Consider the following 13,275-nt stretch of genomic DNA (forward strand, 5'->3'; position numbering starts at 1 on the left):
AGAATGAGGCAGATAGCATACATGTAGGTATGTTCTCAGCCATATATTACGTAAATTAGCAGTGATAAATCTCAAGGTTGAGGATACGTTTGATATCACGGTATGTTGTTCGAAGAAAAGTTCTTTTCAGAGAAAAATTGAGGTTTTGTTACAAGTTTATGCATATTGGTTGCAACATGAATATCAAATAGATATCAAGAAACTGATTTCAATCAAATACCGGATTTCAAACAGATACCAATCATCGTTTGTGAAATTGAAGCAACCATGACTACCAATTCTAGAATGACAAAAGCACAATGCTTACAATGGTCTAATCTCCAAACCATATATTCCTTTTCTTGCAGTGAATACAACTTTGGCAGCAGCATATGGCATTAGAACAATTAATCATGCTATAGACAAACTACATCAATCATCATACGAATTTTATACGTGCATAAAGCATTAGGATTTCTTATTAATTCATCGGACCTAGGGCTTACTAACATGGCTCTGATATCAAATGTAAGAACAACCCAAGTTCATATTAGCATGCTTTGCTAGGTCACAATCAAATGTAATGAGAGAAGCTTACCTGGTGCAGCCATGGTGGTTGTTAATCGTACACAATAGCTCTAAAGAAGACATGGTTAGTTCCACAAGGAATCCTTCTACTCACTTAAGACCTTTGTATTCTTATGGTGATAGAACCTTGTGTTGAAGAATGTCTTCTTGGTGAGCAGGGAACTCCTACATGTATAGAAACAACGGCTGCCAACTCTCATCTATCATGGGTGAGTTGGTTATTGTCCCGTTGTATCAAGTTCAGTGGAAAAAGGGTTAGTGGATGGCAGTTGCATCCCAAACATTCCAAATGTGTTTCCTGAATTATAGGACGTTAGTTTTCCAAGTATTAAACTCTTATTGAAGTTGTATTATCCACATGTAATTCCACCTTTATCACAAGTAGTTAAGTCCACAAAGGATTCTTACAACTAGAAGGACCAATCAAATGCATGGCCTGTTCGGGTACATTTCTTCCATCTTCAGCTATGTACTTTAAACAATAAACCAGCCTTATTCTTTATGGTTTGTTCCTTATGTGCCTGTTTGAATAATTTGCTTAGGACGCTTACGGACAACATGGTGGTGGGGGTGTCAAAAGGATTTGATAAGAGGTTGCAACTGGTAGGCGTCGGATACCGAGCTACTTTAGAAGGAAAGATCTTGGTACTAAGTCTTGGATTCTCCCATCCGGTTAGGATGGATATCCCTGATGTCATACAAGTCAAGGTCGAAGAAAAAACCAGAATCGTTGTTAGCGGATATGACAAGAGTGCTATCGGTCAGTTTGCTGCGTCGATCAGGAAATGGAGACGTCCCCGGAACCGTACAAAGGTAAGGGTGTGAAATATGCTGATGAAATCATAAGAAGGAAGGAAGGAAAAGCAGGGAAGAAGAAGTAATAGCCTTGGATTGTTTCATTTTTGTATTCACATTCCTGCTTGTCAAATGTGTCAGAATTATCGATTGTACTTGCATTACCGCGAGCAATTCCAGTATCTGTATTTTCACATTAAGGTAGATGCTGAAAAGTTGACCTGGCAAACGGATCGAGTCTAAACGAATCCATTCGAACCCAAGCCGTTAAGGAAAAGTATAGTCAATAGCTTAAAAAATAAAAGAAAATATATTCATTTTGTTTCTTCTCACAAACACGACCCTTTTTAATTGCTCTGACCGTTAATGCTCAATCCAAACATTAAACTTTCGTGTGTGTTCATGTCGTAGCATCAGGTCGTGCATAATTTTGTCATATCGTAACAGAAAGTTATCATAAAGCAGCAGTGAATGGTAGAATCCTAGAAGATAATAATGATTAAATTGTTTTACAGTACATATTGTTCTGTATATTAAATCAAATCATAATCACACCCAAAAATGAATGTTCCTTCTTTCACAACTGTTTTCTCACTACTTGAGTGGCTTCTTCACATCCCATTTATTCAGCCTTTTCTTTGCCTCTTCCACCTGCAATTCAATTCAAATGTATGTTTTCATATTAATAACGATTATATTAAAAAAAAAAATTTAAATCACTTATAATGTTAATAAATCATGCAAGATAATCCCAAAAATAATTATAATAAAAAATTTTGAAGTCAAAGAAAAGTGGCACTCAAATCTGATACCTCTTTGTTCCAGTCAGTCCGAATGGTCACCCACAGTAGGATGAGTGTTTGCACCAATGTGCCCCCCACCATTCCTAACCATATTCCCTACAAAATCATCGTACATAATTGTTATAGTCATCATCATTTGTATGATACTTTTTTTCAATCACATTAGTGCATCAAATGATACGAAACTTAAATATTAGTAAAAACTCGCATCATGCGATCAGATTAGTTTAGTAACGAGAACTACGAAATTATTTTTTATTTTTATTTTTTGTGCCTTGGCGCTGAGCTTGAAGTAAAACCCTAAAAGCGCACCAAATGGTACTCCAACCACGTAATAACATCCAACATTCACATACGCAACAAAAGCTTGCCATCCACACCCAACAGCAACACTTGGATTCGTGCATTTACATTAGTTAGCATATGTTTCATTTAACGTAGGCAAGTTCATGAACGAATGCTCCAATTTATATATACCGGACAAAACTGGCTGCACTCCGTTAAGGAGGAGGGTGAGGGCGAGAAGCGGGCAGAGATCAGATACAGCAGCAGCCACGGCTTCACCTTCGGTAAAGGCGTAGCTCAACTTATGACGCAGTAAAAGAACAACTACGGCTGCGAAGATTGACATAATGAAAGAGACTACAGTCACCACCACAACTGAAAATGCTGTAGACTTTGGATGTCCAGCTCCAAGCTCATTACTCACTCTCACATTGCTTGCAGTAAATCTTGAAAAGTAAAAGTAAGTTTAAATAATTCCATGTTCTCTACATAAAAAAGTTTTGTGACCTATCAATATTTATGTATAGGACCCTTCGTAAGAGGAATTCGAATCCATTGTAGCTGGAGCGGGAGATATCGACAATCATATTCTAACTGTATTGGGTTATCAACATATCGTTCATATTATTGATACTTCCGATAATTGATTGTACAGCTTTTGATATCATATCAAAATGTTTATCGATATGGATTCAGCTCCGGCTATAGTGAAGCGGGATCCCCTTCATCAGGTGCATGTATGTAATATATATGAATATGGCACTGACCTTGCAGCTGCATTTAGCCCAACTGAGATCATGAAGACCCATCCATTGATTGTCATGCTGCAATTAATTAAAAAAAACCTCATATGTCAAACTTAATTAAGGACACAAAATTAGGTTTCTATGTAGAGTTGGTGGTTGGTTTTGATAAACTAGCACGGAGAGAGCATGACATGACGGTTGCAATTGTAAAGAATTATTGTATTGTTGTCCCACGCTTGGTGCTCTTAAGAAATAGAAGAGGGATTGGAACATTAAATAAAATGTCCCACACATTAGACAAAATAAATCCCCTCTCCAAGGTAGATGGCTCTAGTCTCTATCCAACTAGATTTAACTTATTCATAGTCGTGTCATGATTCGCCCACTAAATGGGACCAAACAATATTGGTTTCAATCTAGTCTAAATCATGTAATGGATGATCACGAAAAGAGGCCATTGTGTATTAGGATATGACTCTAGGCAGCTGGATTTAACCTAATATCAATTATGTCGCAACCATGCCTGTTACTCCCAAGTTTTCTAATTTCTTACTATTCTCATTATCGTTCCGTAAACATATCATACTGAATTCAACCTAGTCTCAATCATGTCATGATTCGCTCACTAAATGAGGCCGTTACACAGCCTTCATGCCATGGTGAGGTCCATGCTGAGAAAACTAGTAATTTAGTTTCTCTCTCTGCCTCTATCTCTCTTGCTCGCTCACTCCCCTCTACCTCTCATTTGGGTTGCTCATATAGTGATTTGGTCTTCTGATTCTTTAGTGCAATCGGGCTTTGTACCTTTGTTGATGTCTGTGCCGGTTGGCCGGGCGGGCTTCCTTCAATGGGGTACGCTTCTGTTATTTTGTTATATGTTCTTTTGCCGTTCATTCACTCAAAATTCCAAAAACAAATATACAAGTAAAATAGTAGGTCAAATTCATTAATGTTATCTTAACTTATGTTTAATAGATTTATATTGTTGCATGTTTCTTTTTCTTTTTAATTTTGGCATGTTTGATTATGTGAACTTTTACTGTTTGTTTTGTTAATTGCAGATTTACAGTGTTTGATTGATTTCGGTAAGGGTGAGTTGTTATGTCTTCCTTTATTTATTCATGTTGTTTTATGAATGATTTCATGTTCGATATCTAATTTCACTAACTCTTTGGGTGTATTTTTCACAATGGTTGTTCAGCTATTTTTTCTGTTATCAGTGCTTATCACCTGTTTGAGAAAAGGTATTAAATTGGCCTTTTTTTTAGATTATTTATATGTTTTAAATGTTTTTTGGTTTGTCATGTGTGTAAGAATGTGAAATAAACTATCTAAGGTCTTCAATTTCAATATAGCAGTAGCAGCTGCAGGAACTACAACAGTAGCAGCTGTAGGGATTCTAGATGGATGAAGATGAGTGGGGTTATATTGAAGTCAGACCCGTAAGCAATTTACTCATATATACTGTATATATTGTATGGAATAAGAGATGTTAATTTTCATAGAATTTTTGTTCATTTTTTGTTTTGGTATTGTATTTACACAGAAGCGCATATGTTTCGTTGTTCAAGCCATATGGCCAACCACTCTCTAGCATCAAAGTGGACCAGTGAGTATTACCAAACTATATCAAATCAAATAATATGAACAACTCATCTTCTTTTCAACATATTTTTCCGACATATTTTTTTCATGTATCAATTATTATTTTCCCAAAATTTGAACCCAAGAAACGAAATGTGTTGCAAAAACAGATCTTTTATGTGTTGTGAGTTCAGCAAAAACTTCAAACTCAGTTTTCTCTTCTGGGGTTTTATTAATTTGTATGAATTTAAATTTCTTTTGATCTTTTATTTGCAGTCGCTTTCAAACTTTCAGCTCTAAAAGCCATTAAATAAGGAAAGCTAAAACTAGGACTTAAAAGGTAATTAGAATTATACTACCCAATTTTTAATCAATAACTAATTTGTCTAATGAAAAATACCATCATGCATATTTTGGTTATAGAGGCTCTTTTCTATTTGTTTTTTATTTCGTGGATTGTAAACATCAAAAGGCTAAGCCTCTGACAACAGCTTCCCTAAGACACGTTTTTGAGATGGTAAAAAGAGAGGGATACTTTATGTTCTGTTTCTTTTGTGTGTTCTTTTAAAATTTAAGGTTGTGTGAATTGCAAATGCCAATAATCATGCGGAATCAAGAAGCATTGCTCATCTAATTGTGGAATTAGAATCTAATCTTGAGGTTGTAATTATGACAGTTAAAGTGAAACAAATGTGGTCCAACATTGATCCAAAACATGACTTGCTGGTTTACCACTTTTGTAATTTCGATAATCTTGCAAAGAATTTCTCTGAGATTTTTATAGTGCTTTTTTTTTTTTGGTGGGTAAGAGAATGGAAGAGTATTTTCCGTGTTGCCAACAGTTCAACATAGTAACTAATACTCATGCATATATTAGCCAATGAAAATACTTTCCATTTTTAACTTATCCTTGGGTAGCAAATTTTGATGAATTTATGTTTTTTTCCTCCACTTTTCAGTGTTTTTAGGCGATTGGAGCTAAATATGGAGAAGGTTTTGAGAGTTTTGGACATGTTGGACCTCTCAAGGTTGATGTGATGTAATTTATGGAATTATATGTATAGTAGTCATTGTTTTTTATGCTCTGTCGAAATTAATACTGATTATGCTATGACTTACTACTGTTAATTTTTACTAAGAGTAGGATTTTTTGGAAGACAAACAGCAATAAGATTTTCTTAAACGAATACTATATGTCGTCAAACTGGATGAAACTTATGGTCTTATATTCTCTTTTGACAATGTTGTGGTAAGTTTCTATAACACTCATTAGTTATGTGTTTCAAGTTCTGATGGCTAGAAATGAAAATGTAATGAACTGTGGAACATTGTATTTATGACATCTTACTGATCAAGAAAAAGATTTAAATGTGCAATTATTAAAAGAGATCTAGTTGCGTAACAGTTACTTTTTCCGGCAAGTTTCGATTTTTCTGACGACTCTATTCTCTTTTTTTTTTTTTTTTTTTTTTTTTGAGTTGCATGTAATAATTTATGGTCAATGTGATCTCATATCTATTTAAGTAGTTATATTCTTAAATCATGTAGGAAGACTAACAAGTGGCAATGATGCTGCTTTCTAAATAGTTACTCTTCTTATTGCAGATCAAACCATTGAGATAATAACAATGCATGTAACATTCTTTTGAAGCAATCCATATGTCGATATTGGTAAGTATCGTTTTTCTATTTGTCCTTTATGATATATTTGTTCACATTGTGGTATTTTGACCAACATTTTGTTATTATAAAGGAATTAGCTTCATTTTTCACAACTTAATATTTCTAATTTGGTGGATGTATTTTATTAAGACATTTGAACAAAGTTGACCATTTATGCACATTTTTCAAATTATAGTTTATGTTTTGGGATTTCTTTATCAAACCCCTTGGGACTTCGTGTGTAAAATTTAGTGTTCCTCCCTTTTGGCTGATAGAATTAGGCTCAAGCTTTATTGCCTTCAGATTATATTTAGTCATGTTAGAAGTTAAATTGCAAAGACAGATGATAAACTGTACTTAATATTTTGTTTGTTTTCTTTGGTTTAGGTGGTTTGAACTAAAAGAAGCTAAGAAATGAATGATGCACAGTCGCAGTGATATAGAAAGCTTACATTGCAACTTCAGCTATACAACTTTTGCCACCCCAATTGATCGATGGGTATATAACTTTCTGTTTACACCCTAACAAACAAACAGTGTGTTCTTCTATTTTTCATCCAGCTTTTATCTAATATACATTTATCATTTTCAATCTTTGTTATACATTTAAGGTAGTGAGACAAAACTAATCAAAGAGGCAAATGCACAAAAGTTGATGAGGTGCTATAAAATTGCTGAAAAGGTAACCATACTATATTCTTATTTTCTTTACAGTATAATTCCATTGTCATATAAATTAATTTCATGTGTTACAATATTTTCTTTCGTTGCCTAGGGTGATTTCTTAACAATCAATAGTACTGGAGAAAAAAATTGAGCTTTGCAGTAAACAATATTTGTCGTATTTTATCATTCTAGATAAAGTAATAAAACTTCTACAAGTTTTGATGTCTGTTGCATAGATTAAATCTTTCATACGTAAATAGTATAAATCTTTCATGGCATAGACTTTACATCTTTGAAACATAATCTTTCTTATAATTTTTAATCCCACAGCAACGTGCGGGTAGAACTTTCTAGTGTTATTCTATATACGTAGCTTATGCCACAGGGATTGGATAAAATTTGATTAACCGAGTGCTGAGTGGGCACTGTTGGTATTTTACAGTTTACTAACTCAATACCAAAATATGTGGGTGATAAGTTTACAAACTCTATCACACCTCTTTCACTTTGCACTCTCAAATAAAATTGGACAAAGAAAGAAATAGAGAAAGGAGGGAAGCAACAAGCTTTGGCTAAACACTTGGACTTTGATATATGAAAAGGTTTACAAACTATTGGAATAAGAAAGCTTACAAGCTTCTTCACAATTGGAAGTGGGATTTGGATGGGATGATTTACAATGCTTGAGAACTTGGGTATTTATAGGAAACCAAATGATTAAACTAAGATTATTTATTACAACACAAAACACATTAATTGCACCTAATAATTTTTATTCAACCATACCTAACATTGCCTAACTTTCAATGCCTAACTTTGACATTGATTTTCAACAATGGCTAGCACCAACTTGTTTTGAGTTGAATTTCCAACACACCTCCTCAAATCAAAACGCCTTCATTCCTAGCATTTCACGCAGTAGCCGGAATGTTTCAATTGGCAATGGCTTTGTGAAGATGTCTGCCACTTGTTCCTTGGTGTGACAGTAGACAAGTTCAATTGTCTTTTGCTTCACATGGTCCCTTAGAAAATGGAACCTGGTATCAATGTGCTTGCTCCTTCCATGTTGAACAGGATTCTTTGCAAGTTTGATTGCAGACACGTTATCTACGTGAATCACAGTCGATTCCACTTGTGGATGACACACTGACTTCAACAGATTTCTTAACCAAATTGCCTCACACACGGTTGAGGCTACAGCAACATACTCGGCTTCACATGATGACAAAGCAACAATTGATTGCTTCTTTGAAGTCCATGAGAAAGCTGTTGATCCTAGAAAAAACACATAGCCAGTTGTGCTTTTCCTTTCATCTTGGTCACCTCCCCAATCACTATCTGAATAACCAAATAATTTTGCATCTTCACCAAAATTATAAAATAGACCATAGTTTAGAGTACCTCTTATGTACCTCAAAATTCTCTTGGCGGCCAGCCAATGAGACTCCCTTGGTGTTTCCATGTATCGACTCACGAGTCCAACACCATAAACTATATCAGGTCTTGTGATTGTAAGGTACCTTAGGCTTCCAACGAGGCTTTTGTACACTGTTGAGTTTACAAACTCACCCTCTCCTCCTTTGGACAGCTTCAATCCAGTTGCGACTGGGGTATTGACAGTGTTGCACTTGTCCATATTGAACTTCTTCAATATGTCTCTCATGTACCTTTGTTGAGAGATGTAGATACCATCACTTTCTTGCTTCACTTCTATGCCAAGAAAGTATGACATTAATCCATTGTCAGTCATCTCGAACTCACTGAACATGGATTGCTTGAACTCATGGAACATTGCCTCATTGTTTCCTGTAAACAATAAATCATCTACATAGAGACAAATAATTAAGAACTCCCCTTTTTCACCATTCTTCATGTAAACTGAATGCTCGTATGGACATTTCTGAAATCCATTTTGGTGAAGGTAGTTGTCGATCCTTGAGTTCCAAGCTCGTGGTGCTTGCTTGAGGCCGTACAAAGCCTTCTTCAAACGATACACCTTATCTTCTTCTCCTTGTACTTGGAAGCCTTCCGGTTGTTCCACGTACACTTCTTCCTCAAGTACTCCATTAAGGAAGGCTGACTTGACATCTAGTTGATAAATTTTCCATTTATGATGTGCGGCAAGAGAGATTAGCAATCTTACCGTGTCAAGTCTCGCAACTGGAGCATAGACTTCATCATAGTCCACTCCATACTTCTGTTTGTAGCCCTTTGCTACAAGCCTTGATTTGTATCGATCCACACTCCCATCTGCAGTGCGTTTGATCTTGTAAACCCACTTGACACCAATAGCCTTCTGATTTGGTGGGAGCTTTGTCAGCTCCCAAGTGTCATTCTTCTCGATGGCATGGATCTCTTCTTCCATGGCTTTCTTCCAACAATCTTCTTCCACAGCTTCATTGAATGAGAAAGGCTCGTGGTCTGCATACAAGCAGAAAAGGTTGGTTTCTTCTTCTTCTTCTTGTCCATAAATCTCTGTGAGACTCCTTAACCTCACTGGAGTTGAGGAGCTGCTTTCCTCACTAGATGTAGGACCACTCCTTGCAATTCTGTGCACTGGAGTTGTTGTGATTGTTTGAGCAGGCTGTTGCTCAATCGGCGGTACAACTTCTGGTTCTTCAAAATCAGTGGAGACGATCTTCTTTTTACTGACTTCTTTGTTGTTCCACGTCCATGTCTCTTCCTCACTGAAGATGACATCTCTACTAACCACTAGTTTGCCAGTTAGTGGGTTGTAGAGCTTGTATGCCTTGGACTCTTCACTATAGCCCACAAACACACACTTCTCGCCTCTATCATCAAGTTTCCTCCTCTTGGCTTCTGGAACTTGAGCATATGCAACACACCCAAAAATTCTTAGGTGTGTAACATTCGGCTTGTATCCACTCCAAGCCTCTTGTGGTGTCATCCTCTTGACACTCTTTGTTGGACATCGATTCAACAAATAAATCGAACAAGCTACAGCTTCTGCCCATAACTCTTTTGGCAAATTCTTCTCCTTAAGCATGGACCTTGTCATGTCAAGGATGGTTCGATTCTTTCTTTCGGCTATCCCATTTTGCTGTGGGGTATAGGCAGCAGTAAGTTGATGCCTAATTCCTTGCTCCTTGCAGTATGCTTGGAAAGCATTGGAGGTGTACTCTCCACCTCTATCTGATCTCACAGCCACAAGCTTGTGGTTACTTTCTGCCTCTGTGAGTGCCTTGAACTCCTTGAAAAATTTTAGGGCAGCTGACTTCTCCTTGAGAAAATAGACCCAAGTCTTTCTACTGAAATCATCAATGAAGGTAATAAAATACCTATTACCTCCATAAGACATGGGATCCAATGGACCACATATATCTGTGTGCACCAACTGCAGTGGTGCCTTTGCTCTCCATGTATCACCAACAGGGAACGATAGTCGTGCTTGCTTGCCAAGCACACAACCTTCACATACTTGGCGTGTGGCTTCAATCTGGGGTAGACCACGAACCATTCCTCCACTTGACAGCAACTTTAGGCCATTGAAATTAAGATGGCCAAATCGAAGATGCCATTTCCATGACTCATCTTCCATTACACCGATGTTGCAGCTTCCAATCTTTGTGTTCAAATTCAACGGAAACATCCGATTCTTTGACATTCGAACACGTGCAATAAGCTTTCTCCTTTCATTCCTGAGAGTGAGAAGCATGTTCTCCATATGTATAATGTACCCTTTCTGGAGCAGTTGACCAATGCTCAGAATGTTGCTCTTCATACCTGGTATGTAGTAGGTATCGGAGATGTATTCTTCTCTTCCATCCTTCTGGATGATCTTGATCTTCCCTTTGCCTTCAACTGGCAACTTTGAGGAGTCACCAAGACTTACAGATCCATAGGCCCCTTTTTTGAGTTCGGCAAAAAACTCCTTCTTTCCACACATGTGATTGCTTGCACCAGAGTCCAAATACCAAACATCTTGTTGGCTACTGGAATCATGGTGTGCTAGTAAGACTGTAAGTTCTTCATCAGTATTTCCACTTGATTCTGCCATGTTGACATGCTCACCATTTTTATGTGAACATTCATTGGCATAATGTCCATATTGCTTACAGTTGTGACACTGGATATGCGCATTTCCTCGAGTAGATCTCCACTCCTGAGACTGACCTTGATTTTGTGCATAGCCTCGACCTCTTCCTCGGGCTCGTCCTCGGCTACGGTTGGATGAGCTCCCACGACGTGAGTTCCACTGCCCACGACCTTTATTTGGTTTGTCAATATTCAACTTTGACTCCAAAGCTTGCTCTAGCGTTGTGGGGCTTGCATTCTTCTGAATGCGTTGCTCGTGAACTAGGAGGGATCCTAGTAGCTCTTCTGCGCTCATCACCTCCAAATCCTTGGATTCCTCAATGGCAGTCACCACATGCTCAAACTTAGATGTGAGTGACCGGAGTATCTTCTCCACAACTCGTACTTCATCGAGTCTCTCGCCATTTCTCCTCATCTGATTTACTATCACAATGAGCCTTGAGTGATAGTCGGAGATGCTCTCCCCTTCATTCATATGAGCAGTTTCAAAATCTGCTCGAAGTGATTGTAACCTCACTTTCTTGACTCGATCTACTCCTTTGTAGATTGTACTGAGTGTATCCCATACTTGCTTGCTCGTTGTTGCTTCTGCAACCTTCTCGAACGTTGAATCTTCCAAACCCTGGTATAGAAGATACAGCGCCTTTTGGTCCTTCTTTCGTAAGTCCTTGAGAGTGTTCCTTTGATCCGCAGTATATACGGCTTCTTGCTCGGCAGTGGGTACAACATACCCACTACTGACAACTTCCCATAGCTCCTGTGATCCAAACAATGCTTTGAATTGGATGCACCATCTTTCATAATTTTCTTTCTTCAATGTGGGAACTTGGAGTTGCACTAAGTTGGACGCCATAACTGCTGCACCTGCCAGAATGGTATTCTGGCTCTGATACCAATTGTTGGTATTTTACAGTTTACTAACTCAATACCAAAATATGTGGGTGATAAGTTTACAAACTCTATCACACCTCTTTCACTTTGCACTCTCAAATAAAATTGGACAAAGAAAGAAATAGAGAAAGGAGGGAAGCAACAAGCTTTGGCTAAACACTTGGACTTTGATATATGAAAAGGTTTACAAACTATTGGAATAAGAAAGCTTACAAGCTTCTTCACAATTGGAAGTGGGATTTGGATGGGATGATTTACAATGCTTGAGAACTTGGGTATTTATAGGAAACCAAATGATTAAACTAAGATTATTTATTACAACACAAAACACATTAATTGCACCTAATAATTTTTATTCAACCATACCTAACATTGCCTAACTTTCAATGCCTAACTTTGACATTGATTTTCAACAATGGCTAGCACCAACTTGTTTTGAGTTCATACGTAAATAGTATAAATCTTTCATGGCATAGACTTTACATCTTTGAAACATAATCTTTCTTATAATTTTTAATCCCACAGCAACGTGCGGGTAGAACTTTCTAGTGTTATTCTATATACGTAGCTTATGCCACAGGGATTGGATAAAATTTGATTAACCGAGTGCTGAGTGGGCACTGCAAAATCAACCCGCCGAAAGCAAATCTTCCTCACGTACGAAGGGAATGCAGCCGCCCATCAGCTCTCAAATCTTCCTCACGAAGGGAATGCAGCTGCCCATCAGCGCTCAAATCTTCCTCACGAAGGGAATGCAGCCGCCCATCAGCGCTCGGGCTAGCTTCGTGCTTACTATCACTATTCTTTCGCTTAAGCATGTGCTTTATCTCTGCTTCTTTCTTATCTACAAAGACCATAAGATCCTTAAAAATAGTTGACCAGAGTAAGCGTCGAGATCTCGTGTTGGTAGGTCCAATCTCCTCAACGTCCGCTTCCACAGGCTCGGGGGTAAACCTGCGGTATTGACAAAGGATCCTACAGAAGAACACCGCAAGAGCAAGGAAGCATGCAATACCGCAGATAAGAAACAGGCCCCAAAAGCTTGTTAGAGATAGCAGGCCTCCATCAACTTTATTGAGTTGAGTAGGGCACTCGTTATGCGTAAGCCACTTATTACGGATCTTTTGCAGATCACCGTTCTCTGAGAGTTGAAGAATTGCAGTCGACAAGTCAACAGCAAGAGGAGAATCCTTTTGGAAGGCCTGAGACAAGGAAACTAA

The 13,275-nt window shown here is 37.6% G+C and overlaps 1 protein-coding gene across 3 annotated transcripts in view; it reads right to left on the reverse strand.

Moving 5' to 3' along the window:
• The window catches only part of LOC137739483 (glutamate receptor 3.4-like), a 28,349-nt gene that overhangs the window by 11,083 nt on the left and 3,991 nt on the right, over window positions 1-13,275 (reverse strand). For 2 of the 3 annotated variants that reach the window (XM_068479062.1, XM_068479061.1), the window contains exon 7: window positions 12,502-13,257. The exons of the other annotated variant lie outside the window; for it this stretch is intronic. In XM_068479062.1, the coding sequence (XP_068335163.1) occupies window positions 12,709-13,257 (549 nt within the window). In that variant the 3' untranslated portion in view covers window positions 12,502-12,708. Of the gene's footprint in view, window positions 1-12,501; window positions 13,258-13,275 lie in introns of those variants that run through there. 3 annotated transcript variants of the gene reach the window in all.

This window comes from Pyrus communis, chromosome 7 (genome assembly GCF_963583255.1).
Source record: "Pyrus communis chromosome 7, drPyrComm1.1, whole genome shotgun sequence".
NCBI classification, from domain to species: domain Eukaryota; kingdom Viridiplantae; phylum Streptophyta; class Magnoliopsida; order Rosales; family Rosaceae; genus Pyrus; species Pyrus communis.